The sequence below is a fragment of the Prionailurus bengalensis genome, chromosome D2, assembly GCF_016509475.1.
Source record: "Prionailurus bengalensis isolate Pbe53 chromosome D2, Fcat_Pben_1.1_paternal_pri, whole genome shotgun sequence".
Classification (NCBI taxonomy): domain Eukaryota; kingdom Metazoa; phylum Chordata; class Mammalia; order Carnivora; family Felidae; genus Prionailurus; species Prionailurus bengalensis.
Window position 1 is genome coordinate 69,723,809 of NC_057351.1, and position 20,871 is coordinate 69,744,679.

At 47.1% G+C, this 20,871-nt stretch overlaps 1 protein-coding gene across 41 annotated transcripts in view; it reads left to right on the forward strand.

Moving 5' to 3' along the window:
- TCF7L2 (transcription factor 7 like 2) overlaps window positions 1-20,871 on the forward strand; it is a 203,583-nt gene that overhangs the window by 69,693 nt on the left and 113,019 nt on the right. For all 41 annotated transcript variants that reach the window (XM_043597534.1, XM_043597531.1, XM_043597537.1 and 38 more), the window contains one exon: window positions 9,173-9,274. In XM_043597534.1, coding sequence (XP_043453469.1) covers window positions 9,173-9,274 — 102 coding nt within the window. The remainder of the gene's footprint in view (window positions 1-9,172; window positions 9,275-20,871) is intronic.

Consider the following 20,871-nt stretch of genomic DNA (forward strand, 5'->3'; position numbering starts at 1 on the left):
ATTTGTTAGTCACCCCCCGCCCCCGCCTCCCCCCAAGGAGGGGCTGTGGAGAAGGAGTTTATGCTGCCCTGTGTGGGGGCTGAAGATGGGCAACATGTTTGAGCAAGACAGGAAGACAAGGGTTTCTGCTTCCAGGTTCTTCCAGTGGCTTCATGTCCTCTGACCTCAGGGACATGGGCCCTCAAGGGACGTGGACGCTTGTGGCACGGTGGACATTGGCTTGGGACCCACAGCCCTCTTTGGGGGAACTCAATCTCGAGGCTGCCCGAAGACTCTGACGTGGCTTGCCCTGGGCTGCTTTTGGTCATGACCGAGCAGGACGGTCTCTGAGGCTGATTTCCCACTGGCTCCCAGGGTCGGTGCGGGGGCTGCACCACTTCTTTTGTCCCCTTGCAAATGTTTTGCCCTCCCTCCCCACTGCGCCTTCTACTCCGTCTGGTAGAAGGGATTGCGAGCCCTGGTTGGAAATCTACATTCCGGTTCAGAATCCCTCGTAACTGCATGGCTCAGTCACCTCATTTCTCTCTGCTTTTCTTCACTTTTAAAATGGGCTTGGGCGGGCGCGCCTGGGTGGCTCCGTGGGTTAAGGGTCTGACTCTTGATCTCAGCTCAGGTTATAATCTCGTGGTTCGTGAGTTTGAGCCCCGCGTAGGGCTCTGTCCTGACAGCACAGAGCCTACTTGGAACTCTCTCTCCCCCTACCCTCTCTCTGCCCCTACTCCACTTGTGTTCTCTCTCTCTCAAAATAGAAATAAACTTAAAAAAAAATTCAAAGCGGGTTTGGAGGGATCCGCTTTGACCACCTAAAGAGATGTAGTGACCATCAATGTAGGAGTTTAAAAAAAGAGCTTTTGAGAAAGTGTGGTGGAATCTGTAAATATACACGTGCTCTTTATTGGTACTGCCCTAGTGCTGATAGTTTATGCTAATTACTGGTCATCAGGGTCACATGACGAGTTGGGGGAAAAAACTTTTGGGCCCACTCCCAGATAGTTGCATTTAGCAGGTCCAGAGTGGGTCAGGGGAGAAGTCTTGCTAGACAAACCAGCAAGGTTTGGAAGCGGTAGGACCACGTCACCATCATGAATTAAATCTTTCTTTGTAATATTGCTCCTTCCTTGTGTTAGTCCCTGTGCCATTGACCCGCTTATTGTCCCATTGACTGGGTCTTAGATGACTCTTCTAGGCCTTGGAATATCTAGTCCACGCTGGACACAGAACACGTGCGTTGCAAATGCTGCAGGGACACGTGAGTCAGAGGCGAATGGGACTTTTGAGAGAATTTTCCTCAGTTTCCTGCTACAGAGTTAGGCCCAGAGTGGGGAAGAGGTCGCCCGCCCAGTGAAGAACTAAAGTGATGGCCAAGATAGTGGCGGCAGTGGGCCTCGAAAGTGGATTTCTGGACTCTTTCTCAGTCTCGTGCTATCCCAGGAACACATAGCCTTGATTTTAAGAGTGACTTTTGCAGGATGATGGAAGGAAGTCCCAGGCCGCAGCCCCGCGGAGGGGAGGGGTGTGCATCTGGGTTTTGAAAGGAAGGGCTCAGCACAGTTCCACCCAGCTGTGCTTCCATGAGCCGCTAGAGCATAGCCTCCCTGCAAAACCACCGACCTAGCAATTGCAAAAATATCTCAGGGACGGGAGTGTTGAATAGCTAGGGAGGTAAAGAATACAGGAAATGCCAAGTTGCGGTTTGGGGATTTTTTTTGGTTTGTTTGTTATTTGCTTCTTTTGCTCAGTTTCCCCCTTACTACCAGTGGCCTCAGTAGCTCTGGTAGAAATGATTTTCTAGTAGCCTTGGAGGAAAATAATGTAACGTTTGCCCAGCGACCTGGGGGGGGAGACGAGAGCTGATAGGTGCCGGAGAGGAGGGTTCATTCCTTTGAGGACCCTGTGTGACGTTCCCCTGAGATACTGATGCCTAGCCGTTGATAAGAAAACCGAAGAAGGTGGAGGGGAGTTCTCAGGCGAGTCGGGATGAAACAGAAACATGGTGGTCCGGAGCCTTGCGCACCAGAACGCCAGCTGACCCAGGGAGCCCAGGTAAGCTGGGTCAGCGTTCTAATGGCCTTAGTTTCCTCCTTGGTAAAAGGTTAGTTGTAACTTTCTGCTTGTTTATTATATAGGGTTGTTTTGAATGTGGCTTTGAACTCTAAAGTGCTCCCTAAATGTGAAGCAATACTGTTAGGACCCTTTAGATTGTTATGATTGGGAAGAAAAACAGGTGAACTGCAAGGATTTCATTGAAAAATCCTGTAGCAACCAACTCATGGAGGTAGAGAGCAGAGCTATTGAATTATTGTTTTACATGGGTGCCTTGATATCCTTCCTCTCCCTCAGATTTCTTTTATGTTGGGAAATGGGATAGGGACTTTAGAGAAACATTTCTAAGTTCTTACAATGGTTAGTGTCATTAGAAAAAAAAAAAGTAAGAACTAAAGTCAATCTTAGCATCTTCTTTCATTTTCTTCTGTGGCTTTTTTCCTTCTCCAAGTTCAGAATGTACCCAGCCTTCTGAGGTCTTTGGTTTTCTTTCCCTTGGTAACTATAGTATATGCTCACTTATGCTGTATCCTGACTAGGCACAATCACACATTCCTGAATTTTCTTTTTCTTTTTCTTTCAAAAAAAATTTTTTTAAAAATGTTTCTTTATTTCTGAGATGGAGAGAGACAAAGCATGAGTGGGGGATGGGCAGAGAGAGAGAGGGAGACACAGAATCGGAAGCAGGCTCCAGGCTCTGGGCTGTCTGTACAGAGCCTGATGCAGGGCTTGAACTCACAAACTGTGAGATCATGACCTGAGCCGAAGTCGGACGCTCAACCGACTGAGCCACCCAGGCGCCCCTGAATTTTCTTTTTCTCTGCGGTTACACCTTATAGGCAAATAATGCCTCTTTATTTATTTTTTTTTATTTATTTTTTATTTTTTAACGTTTATTTATTTTTGGGACAGAGAGAGACAGAGCACGAATGGGGGAGGGGCAGAGAGAGAGGGAGACACAGAATCGGAAACAGGCTCCAGGCTCTGAGCCATCAGCCCAGAGCCTGACGCGGGGCTCGAACTCCCGGACCGCGAGATCGTGACCTGGCTGAAGTCGGACGCTTAACCGACTGCGCCACCCAGGCGCCCCAATAATGCCTCTTTAAATAGAGCCTCTCTCTTAGGCTCTTAGGTGGATTTTTCAAAAGAAGCAATTCTTGGGCTGTGTTTTAGCCTAGAACAAAGCAGCTTAATCTCCGGCACATTCTGCATCTGCAGGAAAGTTGGTCAAACCAATTTTGTAATGGTGGCCCTGAGGAGCCTGTGGGATTCTGACGACTTCTGATATAATTTCACTGTTAGTTATATGCGGTCAGGGCTGGCTTTGGGAAACTTGTTGGTACCTGTATGATTCCAAGGGCAGGACAGAATATTAATCACGGCTTCTTATAATTTAACTATTCTAGATAAATTGGGTTTCCCTGACCCGCAGGGCAAAGTTAATTATTTATAGAAGATGGGCTGAATTTCCCATCTTCCAGTTCTGAGAAATGAGGTAGCTTCCGAAAGAGACAGGCAAACCTGATCTTTCACAGGCCTGTGTGTGAGCCTCGCGACGTGAGCTCCTGGAGAAATGCGCGTGCCCCATTGGCCGCATACTTGCGCTTCCTGTCGTCTCTTGAAGTTTTTCTGTTGCCCTCCTACGATGAGTGACTCCTGGTGGCCTTTGGTTTTGTAAAGTTGCATGGCGTGAACATTACGATCGTGGTGTCACCCCTTCCAGCTTGCAGGTGTGGGTAGAGTCCCCAGGGCCCACAATGAGGCTGCACGGGGAGGGTGGGGGGGAGGGTCACCTCGCAGAGGAGGAAGGATTCGTGGGTTTGGATGTGATAGACCGTGGCTTGTGGTCTCTCGGTTTGGGTGTTCGGACAAATGGCGACTCTCTGTTATTTTATAAGAAGCACAACACTTGTGATGTTCTGGTGCTCAGGTGTTAGCGAGACTAAGCAGTCATGATCTGTCATGAGGGTGGTTTCCAACTACTTTGAATTCTCTTACAATGGATTTTCCTAGGAAGAAGCACGCCTGCTGAGAAATAGCTTGGGTTGAAAAGGCCGGTGTCTTGTTTTTGTACTCAGGTAACGGATACCGATCTACCAGGAAGGGGAGGGGAGCACAAGGCCTTCACAGTTTTTAAGATCAGTCCTTTTCGGCGTGACGGGCTTTCTGTGGGACCTAGTCTTCCAGAGGAGACCGGTTTCGTCTCCATTTAGCAGGCTCTTCAGGCCCCGTGGTGGCCCCTGCCTCCCCATCTTGCCTGAGCCCGGGGCCGATGCCGTCTGTTGGTGGGCACCACTGGCCCAGCATGGGCGTCGTTCCAGCGTCGTGATGCGTGAAGGTTGCCCACACTGAGAAGCTCTGGAGAGAGCAGCTCCTGAACGTAGAAGGGTGATGCCCAAAGCACACGGGGCACGTCACCCGTGACCTGCGGGATTTCTGCCGGGCGCTCTTTCGTGGTGATTCCATGGCGTGTGACACATTTGCCAGTGTTTCCTGGGAAGCGCGTGAGCATTTTGAACACGTGAACCTCTTCCAGTCAGAATTGCCCAGGGATTTTCAAACTCCCATTTTGGTAAGGAGGGATAGTTATTTCGGTGAGATTGTGGGCTAGTGGTTGGCCCTTGTGACTGGGAGTCATGGCTGGAGAGCTCACATTCTTTCCCGAGCTTTTACCCCAAAACTGGAGTCTGCCGGTGACGATTAAATCTAAAACGTCGCCTTGGGGCCACCAAGGAATCGTGTTCGACTGTCTGGATTTAAGGCCCACTGACGGAATGTATCCCGTGTGACTTGGAATCACGTCTTCACGTACTCATTCCCTAAGCCAGGGTGACAAACTGCGGCCCGGGGGCCGAAGCTGTCCTGCCACCTCTTTTTGTATGGCCCGTGAGCTAGAAATGGTTTTTCTATTATTTTTAAGTGGTTGAAAAAAAATTAAGAGAAGAAGAATATTTCCTGACACGGGAAAGTCCTATGGAATCCTTGTTTTAGTATCCTATAGATAAAGTTTTATTGGCACACAGCCACGACATGATCCGTGCAGGACTGTGGCCGCTTCGGTGACAACCACGCCTGAGCTGAGTAGAACGGAGATGGTATGGGTCGCAAAGCCTAAGTAAGATATGTGCTGTAGCCCTTTACGGAGAAAGTCTGCCAACCCCGCCCCGTACAAGTAAAGGGACGGACGTCACTTGCCTGCCCGTCTGTGAGATGGAAGTGCGGCCAAGCAGCTTCGGTTTTTTTTATCAGGGATGTGGAGCTTTGACATCAGCATCATTGGCCTTTGCATGGTTCCGTTTGTTTCGAAAGTCAGCTTTGTACCGTGACCTCAGCAGCCCTGAGATTCAGGTTCTCTGAGCAGCCCTCCTCACCGTCCTTGCTACGGAAGCTGTACTCAAAAGGATGGGGGTGCCTTTCTCGGGAGCAGGTTCCCTCAGGCCCACATGTAGCTGGATCCTGCAGGGCCCTCTGATTCGGAAGATCCCTCCCCATTTGCCTTTCCTTGTCTGAGCTTATTTAGTTATCTTGAGAGAAAGTGTGAGTGGGGGAGGGGCAGAGAGGGAGAGAGAGAGAGAATCCCCAGCAGGCTCCTAACTGTCAGCGCAGAGCCTGTTGTGGGGCTCGAACCCGTGAACCGTGAGATCGTGACCTGAGCTGAAGTCAGACGCTTAACCGCCTGAGTCACCCAGGTGTCCCCCCTTGTCCTTTTTTTTGGATCAGGGGCAGTGGGGGAGGAGACGTTACAGTTGCATACCTTATTCTTTTTTTGCTGACAATTTAACAGGCTTTTAAAATGTTTGATTCTGTTCAGACCATGGGTTTTGTATGTATTGCGAGACTTTGTCCACAGGTCCGAAGCTTAAACTTAAGCTCCCTGAAACACATCATAAAATAGGATTTGGGGAAAAACCCTAACAGGCCACGAGCAGAACATTAGTATTAAACCAAGGATGCAACACGTAAGTCAAGATGGCCTTATGCATTTATTATTATTATTATTATTTACAAAATGCAAGTTGAGCGGGACTCCATTTCAACAGTTTTCAATGCAGGAATTCCCACGGCCCCATTTGATTGCAGTTTGCTGAAAAGTTTAATGTTTTTGTAGGCAATTCATAATTTCCACGTTGAGCGGCCTGAAAGGAAGAGAGCCGGAGCCCCAGTGTTGTTTTTGTAGTGGGATGGTGGGAACTTTTTTTTCCTCTTCCCCAAAAGGATGTAAAACCGAAGTTGGCCATGGGGAAAATGTGGCGTGGGGTTCCCGCCCTTTCGTAAATCCGAGATGCCTCGTCCTTCGGGTCTTTTCTCTAGGACCCAACAGAATAGAATTTCCTGCTGCTTAGTGTCTCCAGGAAGGAAAAGCTTTTCCTCTAGGCTATAATCGTACCTAATTTCCTTTTTCTTCCCTTTACGTATTTATTTTCCTTATTAATCAGGACCAATTGTAGAAGATGAAGGAACCTGGGAAACCCATCACTTTTGGGGGAGGTTAATCACTTCCTTTAAAAAATCCTGACATAATACTTATTTCCCCGAAAGGAGCCTCGTCAGCCCGAATGCCAGTTATTTCCAATGGATGGGCACAGGTTTGCGGGGGCCCAGCCATTCTGTGGGATCAAGTTGCATTGGGATGGAGAGGTTGAAGCTGTCACTGTGGAGTCCTTGCAAGCCAGCGGGACTGGGGCTGTCTTCCTCCACCATCTGGATCTGGTTAGCTCTCTCTGGGCAGTGGGGCCGAGTCTCATTTCCTCCAACCAGTAATGTTATATAGGCAGTGATCCTGGGCTGCCCTAACATAATTGAAAATTATGTGTATTGTAGGCTTGGAGCGCTGAAATGTAGGCTCATAAAAATATGTGGTGCAGGTAGCCTGCGGAGATTGGATATGGCACACAATGAAGCTTTTATGTAAAATAAGAATTATAAGACTCCGCATTAATATTGCATTATGGGTATGACAGTTCTCTGGTGAGGTCCTCAGGGCAGGTCTGTCACCTTAAACAAAAGCCCAAATTTCCGAATTCTATGGAGCCGGTGTTTGGATGCGATCAAATCAGTTTTACAGATGGCCGAAGATGAAAACTTGTCTGTTGATCTGACCCTGCCCCCCGAGGGTAGCGTGAGGTGTAGGTGTGTGGCACTCAGCTTGGCATTTTTCCTCACAGGTTTTTATGAGACGAAAGATGAGTATTGGCAGGTTTCCATTTTGGTTGGCCTCAAGGAAATGATGCTATTGAGTGGTTTTGACCAATGAGGTCCATATATTTATGTGGCAAGTGAGAATGGGAAGAAGTCAGGGAGAGATGGGGTGGAATGGGTTCCCAGGGCCCATTGGCTTGGGTTACGGAAACATTTACTACAGTGGCTCTCGATTTGGGATGCTACTGCCCCCAAATAAGATATCTGGAAATGGTTTGATTATAAGGGTGACTGAGGTGGGGGTGGGAGTGGGTACCTGCTGGTATTTACGGTCTGGGGGTCCAGAATCCTTCAGTGCTGGGGCACTCCCTCCCTCACCCCCACCCCAGATAGTTGACGGATGAAACACTGGAGGTCCGTAGAAGCGAAGGGATTTGATGCAAGGCCTTGTGGTAACTTACTAGAACTAGTAACCAGGTTTCCTCACCCGAGAGCCTTCTGGCTTACAACTCTGAGGTTGTAGAAGTTCTCTGACCTCGTATAGATCTAAGTTGGGAAAATGTGTACTTGGAGCAGGTAGCTTGTGGGCCAGGCTCTCCCAGTTTTGGGTGTAACCGCTTTTGCTTTTAATCCGTTGTCCAGTTGTATCTTTAAGGAACCTATGGGAAGGCTTGTGTGTGACTTTCACTCTTCCTTTTCATATGGGATTTGAGCCAACCCTTCCTTCTTTCTGGACTGCCCTGTGCTGTTCTTTTTCTTTCTGTTGAAATCTTTCTGACTTCACAAGACCTACTCTGTACAGCCTTCCCCAGTGTCTTTTCTCAGAACTACTGTCTTCTTTTTTGGCACTCCCTAGGCTCCCTAGACTCCCCGAGTCTGTGCCGAGGTTCTTCGACGTTCTATATGGACTTAATCTGTGTGTGAGCCAGTTCTCTCACGTGCGCATAAGCTCCCTGAGGGCAAATGTTCTTCCTATCTCCTTATCCTTCGCAAGAAGGCTATGTACAAAGCGAGCTTTAATCAGTATTCATTGAGTAAGATGTCCTGTGCAGTTTATATGAAAACTAGCCATTTATTTTGCTTTCGGGTCTCAGGAAAGCTCAAGATGGCCTCTTCAGTGCCCTCCAAGCATTAACTGGTGCATTTAACAATTGGCCTTCAGAGATACAGAGGCTGGTGATGTCCTCATGAGAATCTTAGCACTGTGGCTTCAGTTTTGTTCAGTTGTCTGAAGGTTTCCTGAGTGCAGCTACCCTGAAAGTGTAGTGCCTTGGAGTCGCTTATCCCATGTGTTAAGTATCTCTGTGACGGGGCAAGCCACCTCACCTCGGTTCAAGCCCTTCTTCGCAAAGCTGACGCGATCACTTGTGACAGAAGTAACTCCCTTTCCCTTCCTTGTGCCACGGATTTTCCACCTTTGGGGTTGGTGAGGGGAGCCATCTTCCTCTTGCTCGGGCAGCTTCTACGAAAGGACGCTTGCACAGATACAGCCGACTTGAAAGTGAAGGATGGTGGCATTTTAGAAATGAAGGTCACCGAAAGAGCAGATCTGGGATTGATGGTGTCCTCTGGCTTGAGACTTCCCTTTGCTTTCTTCCTTTGGGAGACCTCTCCCTGCTTTTCTCTCCCACATCCCTACCGTTTCCCTCTAAATGAGTTAGTACCAGTGAAATCGTGTTCTCTAGAGCCAGCCTGAAGTTCGAATGTTCAGAACCAAACTCTAGTTGCTCATAGTGTTGATGTCCTGTTGAAAGTACCTGTTGGACATGAACCCTAAGAAGAACCTCTTGATATGCACGATTTGATCTTTCTGTGGGTGGTGGTGTTCTTTGCATGCTTTTAAGTTTTTCGGTGTTGTTATTTGCCTGTTTTTACTCCTTTGAGTTTCTTGTCTGTGTATCAGGGACCCCAGGAGTTAGGTCTTGGGATAGCTGTTTTGTATGGCTTTTCCAAATTCATCCGCCACATTTGTTTTGTTTCCTCCCTCTAGTATCTCCAGATGAAATGGCCACTGCTTGATGTCCAGGCGGGGACCCTCCAGAGCAGACAAGCCCTCAAGGATGCCCGCTCTCCGTCACCGGCACACATTGTCGTAAGTGACCTTACAAAGGCGGTTCCTTCCTTTCTTGGGGGGGGGGGGGGGCGGGGCGCGGAGATGAAGAAAATACTCTTTTGTTGATAACAAGTCTTGTTTATCACTTTTTCTTTCTTTAAAATATATATATATATATTTGGAATATTCTTGGATATGGTTTATATCTAGAAGGTATTTGTTTTCTGCTATTGGACCTTAGTGATTGTTACCTACTTGGAAAACTTCCATGTCTTCCCACCACCCCTTTCTCCTGGTGTTGGGTTAGTCTAGCCTTGTGGTCTCTAGCTAATGGGACCCTACCACCATGGTTTGGAGGAGACTGGAAATGGTGCCATAGCAGCTTACAAAAATACAATCTCCACATCCTTTCCTGAAAAACTCATTTAGCGGAGGTGAGTTGCAGAGGAGGGAATTAGAAAATGCAAAAGGGAAGCTTTGGATTTGACACTTTCCAGTCCCCCCCCCCCCACCCCCGTCCCCCGATTTATCTTAATTGTTGGACAGTAGTAACATTCTACGTTAATATCAGTAGAATTTTATCTGGGCTGATTGATTGTAAACGGAGAGTAGAAATGAATTTGGACGGGCTTAAGTTCAAATTAATCCATACCTCCATGGCTTTGAAAGCCTGTGGGTTTAACATAGGAAACATTTGTTTCTAGTAGTGAGAGACTATAACATAAAACGTGTGTCTACATATATTTTTAATGTACTTTCAGATTTTGTAGGCTCTGAAAGTGGAATTTATAAATTAACCTCTTGAGAAGATGGCTCAGCCTTCTTAGAATATTCTCTTCCATATATTTATATCATGAGCTGGACTTCATAGTTTTGAAATAATTAATGGAAGACACATTTTTTATAATGAATCTATGACAGGTAGAATTATGCAAAGCATGAAATAATTCATGTATTTTTTATTTGAGTACCACAAAATGCTACCCATTAATATATTTTGCCTCTCTGTTACTTGTAATTTCTAAAAATGGCAAAATGATTTTCTTAAGTAGAAAAACCTCAAGATGCATTGTGTCAAACTTCAGGCTAACTGTCTCCTTACTTTGTAGCTTGCTATAATAGAGTATATATTATTTAATGAATTATGCCTCTGTTATATGAATATTAAATACATATGTATGTGTGTGTATGTATTACAAAGTGATTTATTTCCGTTAAGCCACGTCTTGAGTCATCGTTTGTGAAAATGTTCAACAAATTCTTATGTTATAAATGAGGCACATAGAAAAGGTTGACATTTTTCCAGAAGCTTTTCCCTTCCTCCCACCCCGCAGTAAAGTGGATGCTCATAATTACATACGCTCCTACAATGTCAAGGTTTCAGGGCTGGAAGTGACCTTAGATCATCTCGGCCCAACCTGCTCTCAGAAAAGGAAACAGGCCCAGAGATGCCCTAAGTGAATTGCCCAACGTCACACGCTGAGTTAGTGGCCGGAGTGAGGACTGGACCCGGTCCTCCGCTCCTTTTCCGGGGCCTGGTGGCCTGTTCTTTACTAAGGGAGAGTAACTTTCTGTGGCTGGTTCTCTGTTGCGGACGGTCAGGCGGGGTCATTATCAGGGACAGCCTCGTGGGTGTGAGGGCGTTGCCGGTGTGGGGCTCCGACTGATGCAGGTTTCTCCGAGGAGAGTGAATGCTGCATAAACCACATTTTAACAATGTACAAAGATTTGCGATAGTTGCAGTGTCCTAGAGGGTAAGATGAGGAAGCCCAGTCCTTTGCACGCTTCCTGCCCCCCCCCCCCCCCCCCCCCGTTTCCCATTGTGCGTCTAGCCTTTGAAATGTATTTCTCTGCCTTTTTTTTTTTTTTTTTAAGCTATAGAGAAAGGACATTATCTTTAGAATCACTTGGAGGCTTTTTTTTTTTTTTCTTTGCTCTCCGAGTGGAGAGAAGGTGCCATTCTTAGAAGTGGTTCAGGGTGGACACAGCCCCTCGCGGGTGTGGATGGAGGTCGTGGGCCCACACTGGTGAGCATCGCCCGAGTGTGAATGGGGGCTGATCCGTTTAGAGAGAGCTGCCCCTGCTGCCTCCCCAGCCGTCCCACGTGGACAGTGTCACAAGGTAGACCCTAAGCGCTAATTTTCATCTTTCGAAATGGACAGGCTGAGGAGAGGCAAAGACGTTTTGTCCAGAGCCAGTGTGGGTTTTGGCGAGGGGAACGCGGCGGGACTTGGGTCCCTCTATCCCCTGCTGTCTTAGGAGGTGTGTTTTCCGCGGCCACCGCTTTGGGCCCCCACCACGCTTCGCATGGAGCCCCTTGCCCCAAGGAGCCACGGCTGGCGACTGCAACTTCTGTGCTTTCTGCTCTGCTCCTGGGGACCCTGGGGAGTGGCCGGGGGGGGGGGGGTGGGTGGCGCAGGGGTTCTGGGCTGTGAAAGCAGGGTGGGCTCTGGCAGCGGGACAGAGGAGAGAAAGGACTTAAGCTGGGATAAAAGGAAACCAAATTTGTGAAATACTTAATGCTGTGGCAACTGAATGGTGTCTGTGGTTATATGAATTAGCACTGTAATTGTGCATTTCTGAAATCCTCACCTGAGACGAAGGGGTAATGGGGAGGGGGGGTGCTGGAGCGGGAGGGGTTGATGGAGGGAGCCGGGCAGGTAGAGGAGGGCTGTGGTTGTTGGCCTCTTCATCCGCCCCGTGGTCTCATGCAGCTTTTGGGATAGAGGAATCCTGCACCTTGGGACCAGAAATTGAATGATCTGCCTTTTCACTGGACAGCAGTGGGTCGACCGGAAAACCAGTTTGGCCGGCACGGTGTATCTATATTTATAAAGGGAGCCTTCTGGATTCCGACTGATGTATCATTTGGGTCTCTGGTTTGCGTTCAGTTCAGCTCTGCCGGTGAATGGAGAACTCTCCTCCAGACCCGGGGCTCTTCCTCACATTTTTGTTATTCGTTCTTTTTAAATCAAACCTTGTCACATCCCACTGTTTCATCAGACGTGTTTCAAAATAATTGTCTAAGGATTGCTGCCGAGTTTCTCCGAAATTCGGGTTTTTGTAATTTCTGGGCCAGGTTATTTCATAATTATTTCTAATGTTTTCCTTTGAAACCAGAGAAGTGCTCCGTGTTTGTTAGTGATCATTAGAGACTCTCACTGTCATCAGTTGCTGAGAAAATAACCGCCGAGCACCCATCTGGGGTGGGATTTTCACAGAGGAGTTTAAAGCTTTTTGTCAAAATGTTTTAAACCGAGCGTCCGACTTCAGCCAGGTCACGATCTCGCGGTCTGTGAGTTCGAGCCCCGCGTCGGGCACTGGGCTGATGGCTCAGAGCCTGGAGCCTGTTTCCGATTCTGTGTCTCCCTCTCTCTCTGCCCCTCCCCCATTCATGCTCTCTCTCTGTCCCAAAAATAAATAAAAAACGTTGAAAAAAAATTAAAAAAAAAAAATGTTTTAAACCGGATTTTTTTTTCCATGTGGTATGTGGGTTACCGAATTATAAAAAATAAATGTGTAGAATAAATATTCCTAATTAGTGGAATTGGGTTGGTCAAATAATATTTAAATTAAGAAGCAAGCCCCACACATTTTAGTGCCTATAACTGATAACTGTATCTTATGTATTCTAATCCAGCGGTTCCTCATCTGTGCTCAGAAGAGAGAGGAAATTATTCCCCAAGGATGCTCTATTGAGTTGGGTTTTGGTGGGGGGGGGGGCGCGGTGGGGGCGGGAGGTTAGCCAAAAAATAGCAATTGACACAAGAGGTCCACGTCTCCCTTCCCCTTCTTCCCTCCCTGCACAACTGAGAAATTCAGGTTCCAGGACCCTCCCCTCTTCCTGGCCTCCCCAGGCCCATGGATTACCTGATTCACGTAACTAGTTCATATTTCATCCTCCCTGGTGTTTTTAAATTCATATTTTTAATTCTTTGCTTCGGCCAAGCATCCGGGTTGTGCTAAGCGTGGCGGTGTTTGAGTCTTGGCCGACCCGCCTCCAGCGCCCCGTAAGCTGTGGGAGAGCAGCCGCTCCCCAGACACCAGCCCCGGTGTCTTTGCTATACAAAGACTTTCATTTAACTTCCTTTGTACCCGGCAAAAAAAAGGTTCTGTACCCCAAATGGTGGCATTTTGGTATAGTATGTATCTTACGAGATGGCACAAGGCTTCAAAAGTTCCCACCATGGTATGGTATCTTGGGGGTTTCCTTTTGAAGTCCATGTGGAGTTTCACCGTGGGGCGAATTTCTAGTCGTTCTTGGTCTTGTGCGTTTTGTTGTGTGATGAGCACTGAGGTGTGGGCTAAGAAAGCAGTCTGTGTCCCGAGGAGCAGAGCCTGCCAGACTGTGGTGCTGTACTTTTTTGTTGTTGTTATTGCTTAAATGCTGAAAGAGTTCAGAAAACTTAGGAAATACAGCGTGATGAGAGAGCTTCAGGCAGGGTCTCTGCTTGCCTGTGTCGAGCATTTTCCAGTAAGCTCAGAGGGCATGGTGAAACTCTCGCTTTTTTGTGTCTGAGGAGTTTGGGGGTGTGGGGACACCTCCTCATGGCTAATAAGAAAAACCACGTTGAGAACATCCTGTTGGGTATTAAATACATGTGGGTGTTTTGATGGGTTATTTGGCTTGGGCTCTGCCCTCACCTGCTCTCCTGGGCGATTGTTGGCAGTTAGCGTATGCTGGGACGTTCTGTGCTAGATGCTGAGGCCCAGCAAAACCGTCTCAGCCCCTACCTTGCCAGGTGCCAGCCTGGGGCGGCGTATGGGTGCTGTGACAGGTGTGACGGGGAGATGGGATTTCATCCACTGACTGAGAAGTCGGTGAGGGTTACAGGCTGGGCCGGCCCCCTGAGAAAATGACATCTAAAATGAGATGCGAAGGGGGCGCCTGGGTGGCTCAGTCGGTTAAGCGCCTGACTTCGGCTCCGATCACCATCTCACGGTTCGTGAGTTCGAGCCCCGCGTCGGGCTCTGTGCCGACAGCTCAGAGCCTGGAGCCTGCTTTGGATTCTGTGTCTCCCTCTCTCTCTGCTCCTCCCCTGCTCGCGCTCTGTCTCTCTCAAAAATAAACAATAACAAAAATAAATAAAATGAAAGGTGAAGGATCAATTAGAGTTAGCCAGGTAAGGGTGAGGAAGGAGAGGGTGGGAGATGGGACAGCATTCCAGGCAGAAGGAAAACCACGTATGAAGTTCCTAAAGGGACAATTCTTTAGCTGTGAGAGAAATTTAAAGCCAGCTACAGTGGCTGCAGGTCCTGAGGGACGAGGGAGAACGGCCTGGGGGAGGATGTGGTGCGAACCTGGTGTTTGATTCTAACCACCGTGGGAGATCCGTGGGGGCTTTGGCTTGTGTTAGATTGCCGGCTGTGGGGATACTGGTGAAGTAGACAGATTGGGAGGGAACATCAGCAGAATTTGCCGACAGATTACACGTCGGTATTGAGGGAGAAGGAAGGGTCAAAGGTAGGTGGGTGGGATTGCCAAGTTTGGGGTAGAAGCGTTGTATTTTTATTTTATGTTTCATTTGTATTTTTTTTTAATCCCAGTTTTATCGAGATGTAAGTGACCTAATGCGTTTATAAGTTTAAGGTGTACAGTGTGTTGATTTGAAATACTTCTGTACTGTAACATGATTACCGTCCTAGGGTTCGCTGATACCCCTAAGCATGTCCTATAATTACTGTTTCTTTTTTGCTGTGAGAACATGTAAGGTCTGTTCTCTAGGCAACTCAAGTATATAATTATAATTGCCATGCTGTACATTCGATCCCCAGAATTGACTCATTTTGTAACTGGAAGTTTGTACCCTTTGACCAACATCTCCCCAGTTAACCACCGTCTCACTCCGTTGCTGAGTTTCAGCTGTTTTTAGATTCCACGTACAGATGATATCGTGAAGTGTTTGTCTCTCTCTGTCTGACTTATGTCACTCAGCATAATAACGTTCACGGTCCATCCGTGTTGTCTCATGGCAGGATTTCCTTCATACTTATGGCCGAATAATATTCCATTGTGTATATATACTCCACTTTTTAAAATCCATTTATCTGTCGATGGACACTTAGGTCGTTTCAGTGCCTTGGCTATTGTCAATAATGCTACAGTGAACGTGGGAGTGCAAAGACCTCTTTGAGGTCCTGTGTTTCACTTCCTTTGGATAGAAACCCAGAAGAAGCCCTGCCAGGTCGCACGGTAGTTCTGTCTTTAGTTTTTTTTGCGGAATCTCCATACTGTTTTCCACAGTCGCTGTACCAAGTGGCGTTCCCACCAACAGCACACGGGGTGTCCCTTTCTCCACATCCTCGCTAACACTTGTTGTCTCTTGTCTTTTGATAATAGCCATTCTGACAGGTGTGAGGTGGTATCTCCTTACGCATTTCCCTGGTGATTAGGGATGTTGAACACATTTTCATGTACCTGTTGGTGTAGTTCATGTACCTCCTTTGGGAAAATGTCTTCAGTTCGAGTTGTCTTTTTAGAGAAATTCAGTTATTAGGTTTCATGACCCCCAAAGCACTATGGCAGTATGAAATGCGGACAATCCAAACTTTCAATTAGTCCCTTCAGAATAATGTCGACAGTCTGTTAAATTTCAGCTTATTTGGAATATATTTAGGGTAGGGTAGAGAATTTTCCCTTTCCTTCTTCCAAATTTGGATAAGTAGCTTGTATTGGTCTTTCTCTTGGTCTTTTTTATTTGTAATGTTTTTAAGTTTATTTATTTATTTTGAGAGGGACAGAGACAGTGTGAATGGGGGAGGGGCGGAGAGAGAGGGAAAGAGAGAATCCCAAGCAGGTTCTGCGTTGCCAGCTCAGGGCCCGATGCAGGGGTTGGACTCATAAAACCATGAGATCGTGACCTGAGCGACAACCCAAGAGAGTCATACGCTTAACCGACTGAGCCCCTCAGGTTCCTCCCCCCGCCGTAAATGGTCTTGCACTTACCATCGATTCATTCACGGATCCCCCAGATATTTAGTGGTTGCTTACTGTGTGGGGGAAAAAGTGTTCTAGACGCTGGGAGAAAGTGGAGTCGATGATGAAGGATCATAAGAATAATAGCAAATAAGCCAGTAACACTTTCTGCGTGCCAGGCATTGTTCTAGGTGCTCTCCTAATGCCCTGTTGCCCGTTTCACGGAGGAGGAAGTAGGCCCAGGGCGGTTAAGTGTTTGCCCGGGTGTGGGAGTCAGGATGTGAGACAGGGCAGCCAGATCATCGCCATCGTCGTAACCCCTGACCACAACGACGCCGGGGAAAGATGATTAACAGGCACAGTGGGGCCTGCCCAGTGCTGCTGGTGGGGAACTCCATGAGCTGGATGGGGTGGGCCTGTCTCAAGGAGAATCCACCCGTGCCCCTGGACAGTGGGACACGAGGTTGGCGAGGGTTTTGCTTCTGGGCGTCCTTGAGGTACTGCAAAGGTGAGTACTGACAAATTGTGGGCAGGGGGGCCATGCCGCCGTGGCCCAGGTGAACTTTGGGTGATTTGAGGGTGTGAGCCTATGCTGGCTTCCTAAGAGCTTTTTCCCCACCCACCGTCTCCACTCCCTTCGCTATTCACTACGTTTACACTTTCCCCTTGTTTTGTCTTTTTCCCCATTTATGTATGACTCAGCCAGACTTTCTAGAATACTTGGCATGTGTTTCCTAGCGGGAGCTGAGTCAGAGCTTTCCCATTTCACGGACGGAACTGTGGTGAGGGTGCGTATTTTGTCTGAGGATATAAAGCGAGCCTGTGAGCACTGCAGAAATACGATTATTCTTGGAAGGAGGGCTGTGCGTGTTTAATATGAAGAAGCAGGCTGCTGGGTTATCTTCCCCCCCCCCCCCCCCCCCCCCCCCGGGAAAAAGTGGTGGATAGATCAGTCATGCTCTGAAGAGAAGGTGGAGTCATTCGGCCAAAGGAGCCTAGAGTTAAAAGTCCGAGCTTCCTTCTCTCCTTCCAGAAAATACTCTCTGATGAGGAATTCTGAAGTTCTTGAGGTTTGAGTTGCTGGTGTGGCAGCTGACCGCCGCGGTGATGGAAAGTTTTCTACCGAGGAGGATTGTGTTGTGCAAGCTTGGTCGTATCCCTTTCAGATTAGAATCACAGAAGGTTTCACAACCTTATGTCACATGTCCTGTCACCCACTGCTGTCCCTTTAATCACTGTCCAGAAGTGGCCTGTTCGCCGTTTAATATTTATATTTGTTTTCAACATTCTCAAGCTTATAGCACTCAATATTTGCAGCCTTGTCTTTATTGAAAAGGAAAATTGCTGTAATGAAAAGCACCTCCCCGTGTCATTAAAATTCGTAAGGATTTTAAATGATCACGTAGCAGCCCATAATATGCTTATGCACACATTTGCTTAATCAATGGCACATTGTTGGGCCTTTAGAGTATCTTATGCCTTTGTTTCTACTATTCTAAATAATCCTGTGATGAACATCTATGCACGTAAATCTTTGTGCTTTCGTCCCCCACCCCCTCTCCTTTATTATTTCTTAGGATAGAGTCTTAGAAAGACAGGTAAAAGAGAATAAAATTAAAAATTTTTTTTCTTGATATATAGGCACAAATATTTTTCTGAAAGGTTTCAATTTTTACAATCATCAGCATGTATGAGACATTTACCAAGATCGGAATGATTTTCTTTTTAATGTTTGTTTATTTTTGAGAGAGATAGCAGGGGAGGGGCAGAGAGAGAGAGAGAGAGAGAGAGAGAGAGAGAGAGAGAGAGAGAGAGAAAGGATCTGAAGCAGGCTCTATGCTGATAACAGAGAGCCTGATGCGGGGCTTGAACTCCCTAACCGTGAGCTCATGTCCTGAGCTGAAGTCAGATGCTTAACCAACTGAACCATCCAGTCACCCCAACCATGATCAGAAGGATTTTTTTTTTAAATTTATTTTTATTTTTTGTTTTTGACAGAGAGAGAGAGAGCACAAGCAGGGAAGGAGCAGAGAGAGAGGGAGACAGAGTCCGAAGCAGGCTCCAGGCTCTGAGCTGTCAGCACAGAGACTGATGTGGGGCTTGAATCCACAAACTGTGAGATTATGACCTGAGCTGAAGTGGGATGCTTAACAGACTGAACCACCCAGGTGCCCCCTCTGGGGAATTTAACAAAAGAAAAAGTTTGGGCTTTCCCGGAAAAATGTTGCTAAAAATGTTACTCGTACTCTGCTTTGCTCCAGAAAAGAGACCCACCCAGCCCATCCACCTTGGGTTTCCCAAGATCTTGATGCCTTCAAAACAGGCAAACAAAATGATAGCTTCTTAAGTAGTTGGAGGTTTTAAAGTCAGCTGATACTATCATGGTTTTATAGGATTACATATGCTCACTTTTGATAACTTACAGTGTAACCCTTTAGATATACTGTACTAGTTCCCTGAATATATACAGCACATTTAGGGCTATTTTAGAGGTCTTGGAGTATACTTTCATAACCTCAAATAAGTCTACAGTTTTTTGTTTTTAGTTTTAGTTTTGATATCTTTTTTCAATGGCATATTATTGGGCATATAGTTACTAAGTATTTGATGCTATGTGTGGACTCAGGAATATGATTCGGAGCACCTGACTGGCTCAGTAGAGCATCTGACTCTTGATCTTGGGGTTGTGAGTTTGAGCCCCATGTTGGGTGGAGAGATTACTTAAAATCTTTAAGGTTTTTAAAAAAATCTTTTTAAATTTATTTTGAGCGAGACAGAAACAATGTGAATAGGGGAGGAGTGGAGAGGGAGGGAAAGAGAGCATCCCAAGCAAGCTTTACACTGTCAGAGCAGAGGCCCACGTGGGGCTTGAACTCACAAAACTGTGAGAACATGACCTGAACCAAAACTGAGAGTCAGACGCCTAACCGACTGAGCCACCCAGGCGCCCCGAAAATAAAATCTTTAAAAACAAACGCAAAAAGGGAATACGATTCTGGATTATGTTTCTGGGAAAACGTATCTACTTGTCAAAGATGTTATTTATTGCCGTGTTTAAGATCACTGTGAGTGCGGGGAAGGCTGCAGCCTCCAATCAGCCTTGACCATTTCTCAACACTGCGTCTTGTGCTTGGGGGAAAAGTCTTTGGCAGCTCTGGGCTAGCATTTCCTGACATTTGTCTCGCTGAGTGTTAATAAGGTTACTGGAAAAAAAGGATCCCCTCCTAAAATAGGCTTAGGGAAGCACTGGTTATGCAAAGCCAACCCGCTTCTTTAGGGCAGGATCTGGAGTCATTTGGAGGCTTAGACACTCAGGGGGCAGTGCTTAAAGCTTGCCCGACTCCACGATGCCTCTCAGCATCTTCAGGGAAGAGACTGGAGCAGACCCTGGAACATTGTTCTAGTTTCGGCACCTGCTCTGTTTACCAAGAGAGCCTGTTTTAAATCAACACGGATCTACTTAGAGCTCAACAGCCTATGTTTATCTTTCCAGTAAATAAAACAAAAGTATTCACTTGGCATCCATCCCGTCCTGCTGGTCACTTCTTGCCTTGCTGATTAACTCTACGTATGGGGCTTGTTTCACCAACCAGATTGTAAGTTTCTTGAAGCCAGGGAGCCCACAGTTTCTTTTTTTTTTGCCTGTAGTTCCCCCCCCCCCCCCGGTTTACGGTGGTGCTTCATTAAGGAAGCAGAAAACCAGTTTCTGGTGAGGGACAGGATTGATTTAGTCTTGGACAAGTGTGACTTCGTTGTTACCTTAGAGTGTTCAGTATCATCCTGGTTGGTAGAGAGCTTGGCCACGTGGGTACTTTCTACCTGATGCAGTAGCATGTTTTGGAGATGCATCATTTTGGGTCATGACATTGTGCACGGTTTGCTAGTAACCTGATAATCCACCCTTATACATGCCAGCTTGCAACGGAGTGTGTTGAATCGCCACAGCGGCGTTTATGAGGAACATGGTTGACACAAAAGCTCCAGAAGGTCAGGCTTGTAGGGTTTTTGTCTCTTTCGAGTCTTGGTTTAAACTGACTCTTCCTTCGAAATCTTGGCGTAGGGTGCCTGAACTTTTTAAGAGAGTGCCCAGTTGGGAAATCCAGAGCTTGATTACTTATTACAGGAAATGGGTATTTTCAGCAACGATGCTGTGGGGTGTATGGAGCGATTTTGTGATTGGCTTGTTAGTGGCTTGCAGGCCAGATTTTCGTCTCTTTTAATAAATTAATATGGAGGGAGAAAACACTTGGATTGCAGAATTGGCCCATGGAGTGTCCTGGGGACTAAGTAAGGAGGGATGCTAGAAGGGTCTGGCTTGTGAAGTTTATTGTTAGCCTCATTTTCCATATAAGGATGTGAAAGGCCAAGTGGGTTAGCGGAGTTGCCCACGATTCCATGGGCAGGAGTGGCCATATTCAGACAATGAATCCAGGTCCTTGCGTAGGCCCCATGCTGTCCCCTGAGTGGCAGATTCAACCTCCATTTAGATGTCAAATAGACACCAGAAGATTAGCATGTAACTCTTTATTTCCACCCCCGCCCCACCATCAAACCTGTCGCCCTCAATCAAGTTCAACATCGCAGTAAAGATTAACAGCATCCGCCAATTGCATAGGCCTCACACCATGGAATTCATCATTGACTCCTTTTTTGCTTTCACGCCCCACATTCAGTCCGTTGGTCTGTCCTGTGGGTTCATAACCCATCTGCATATTGTATC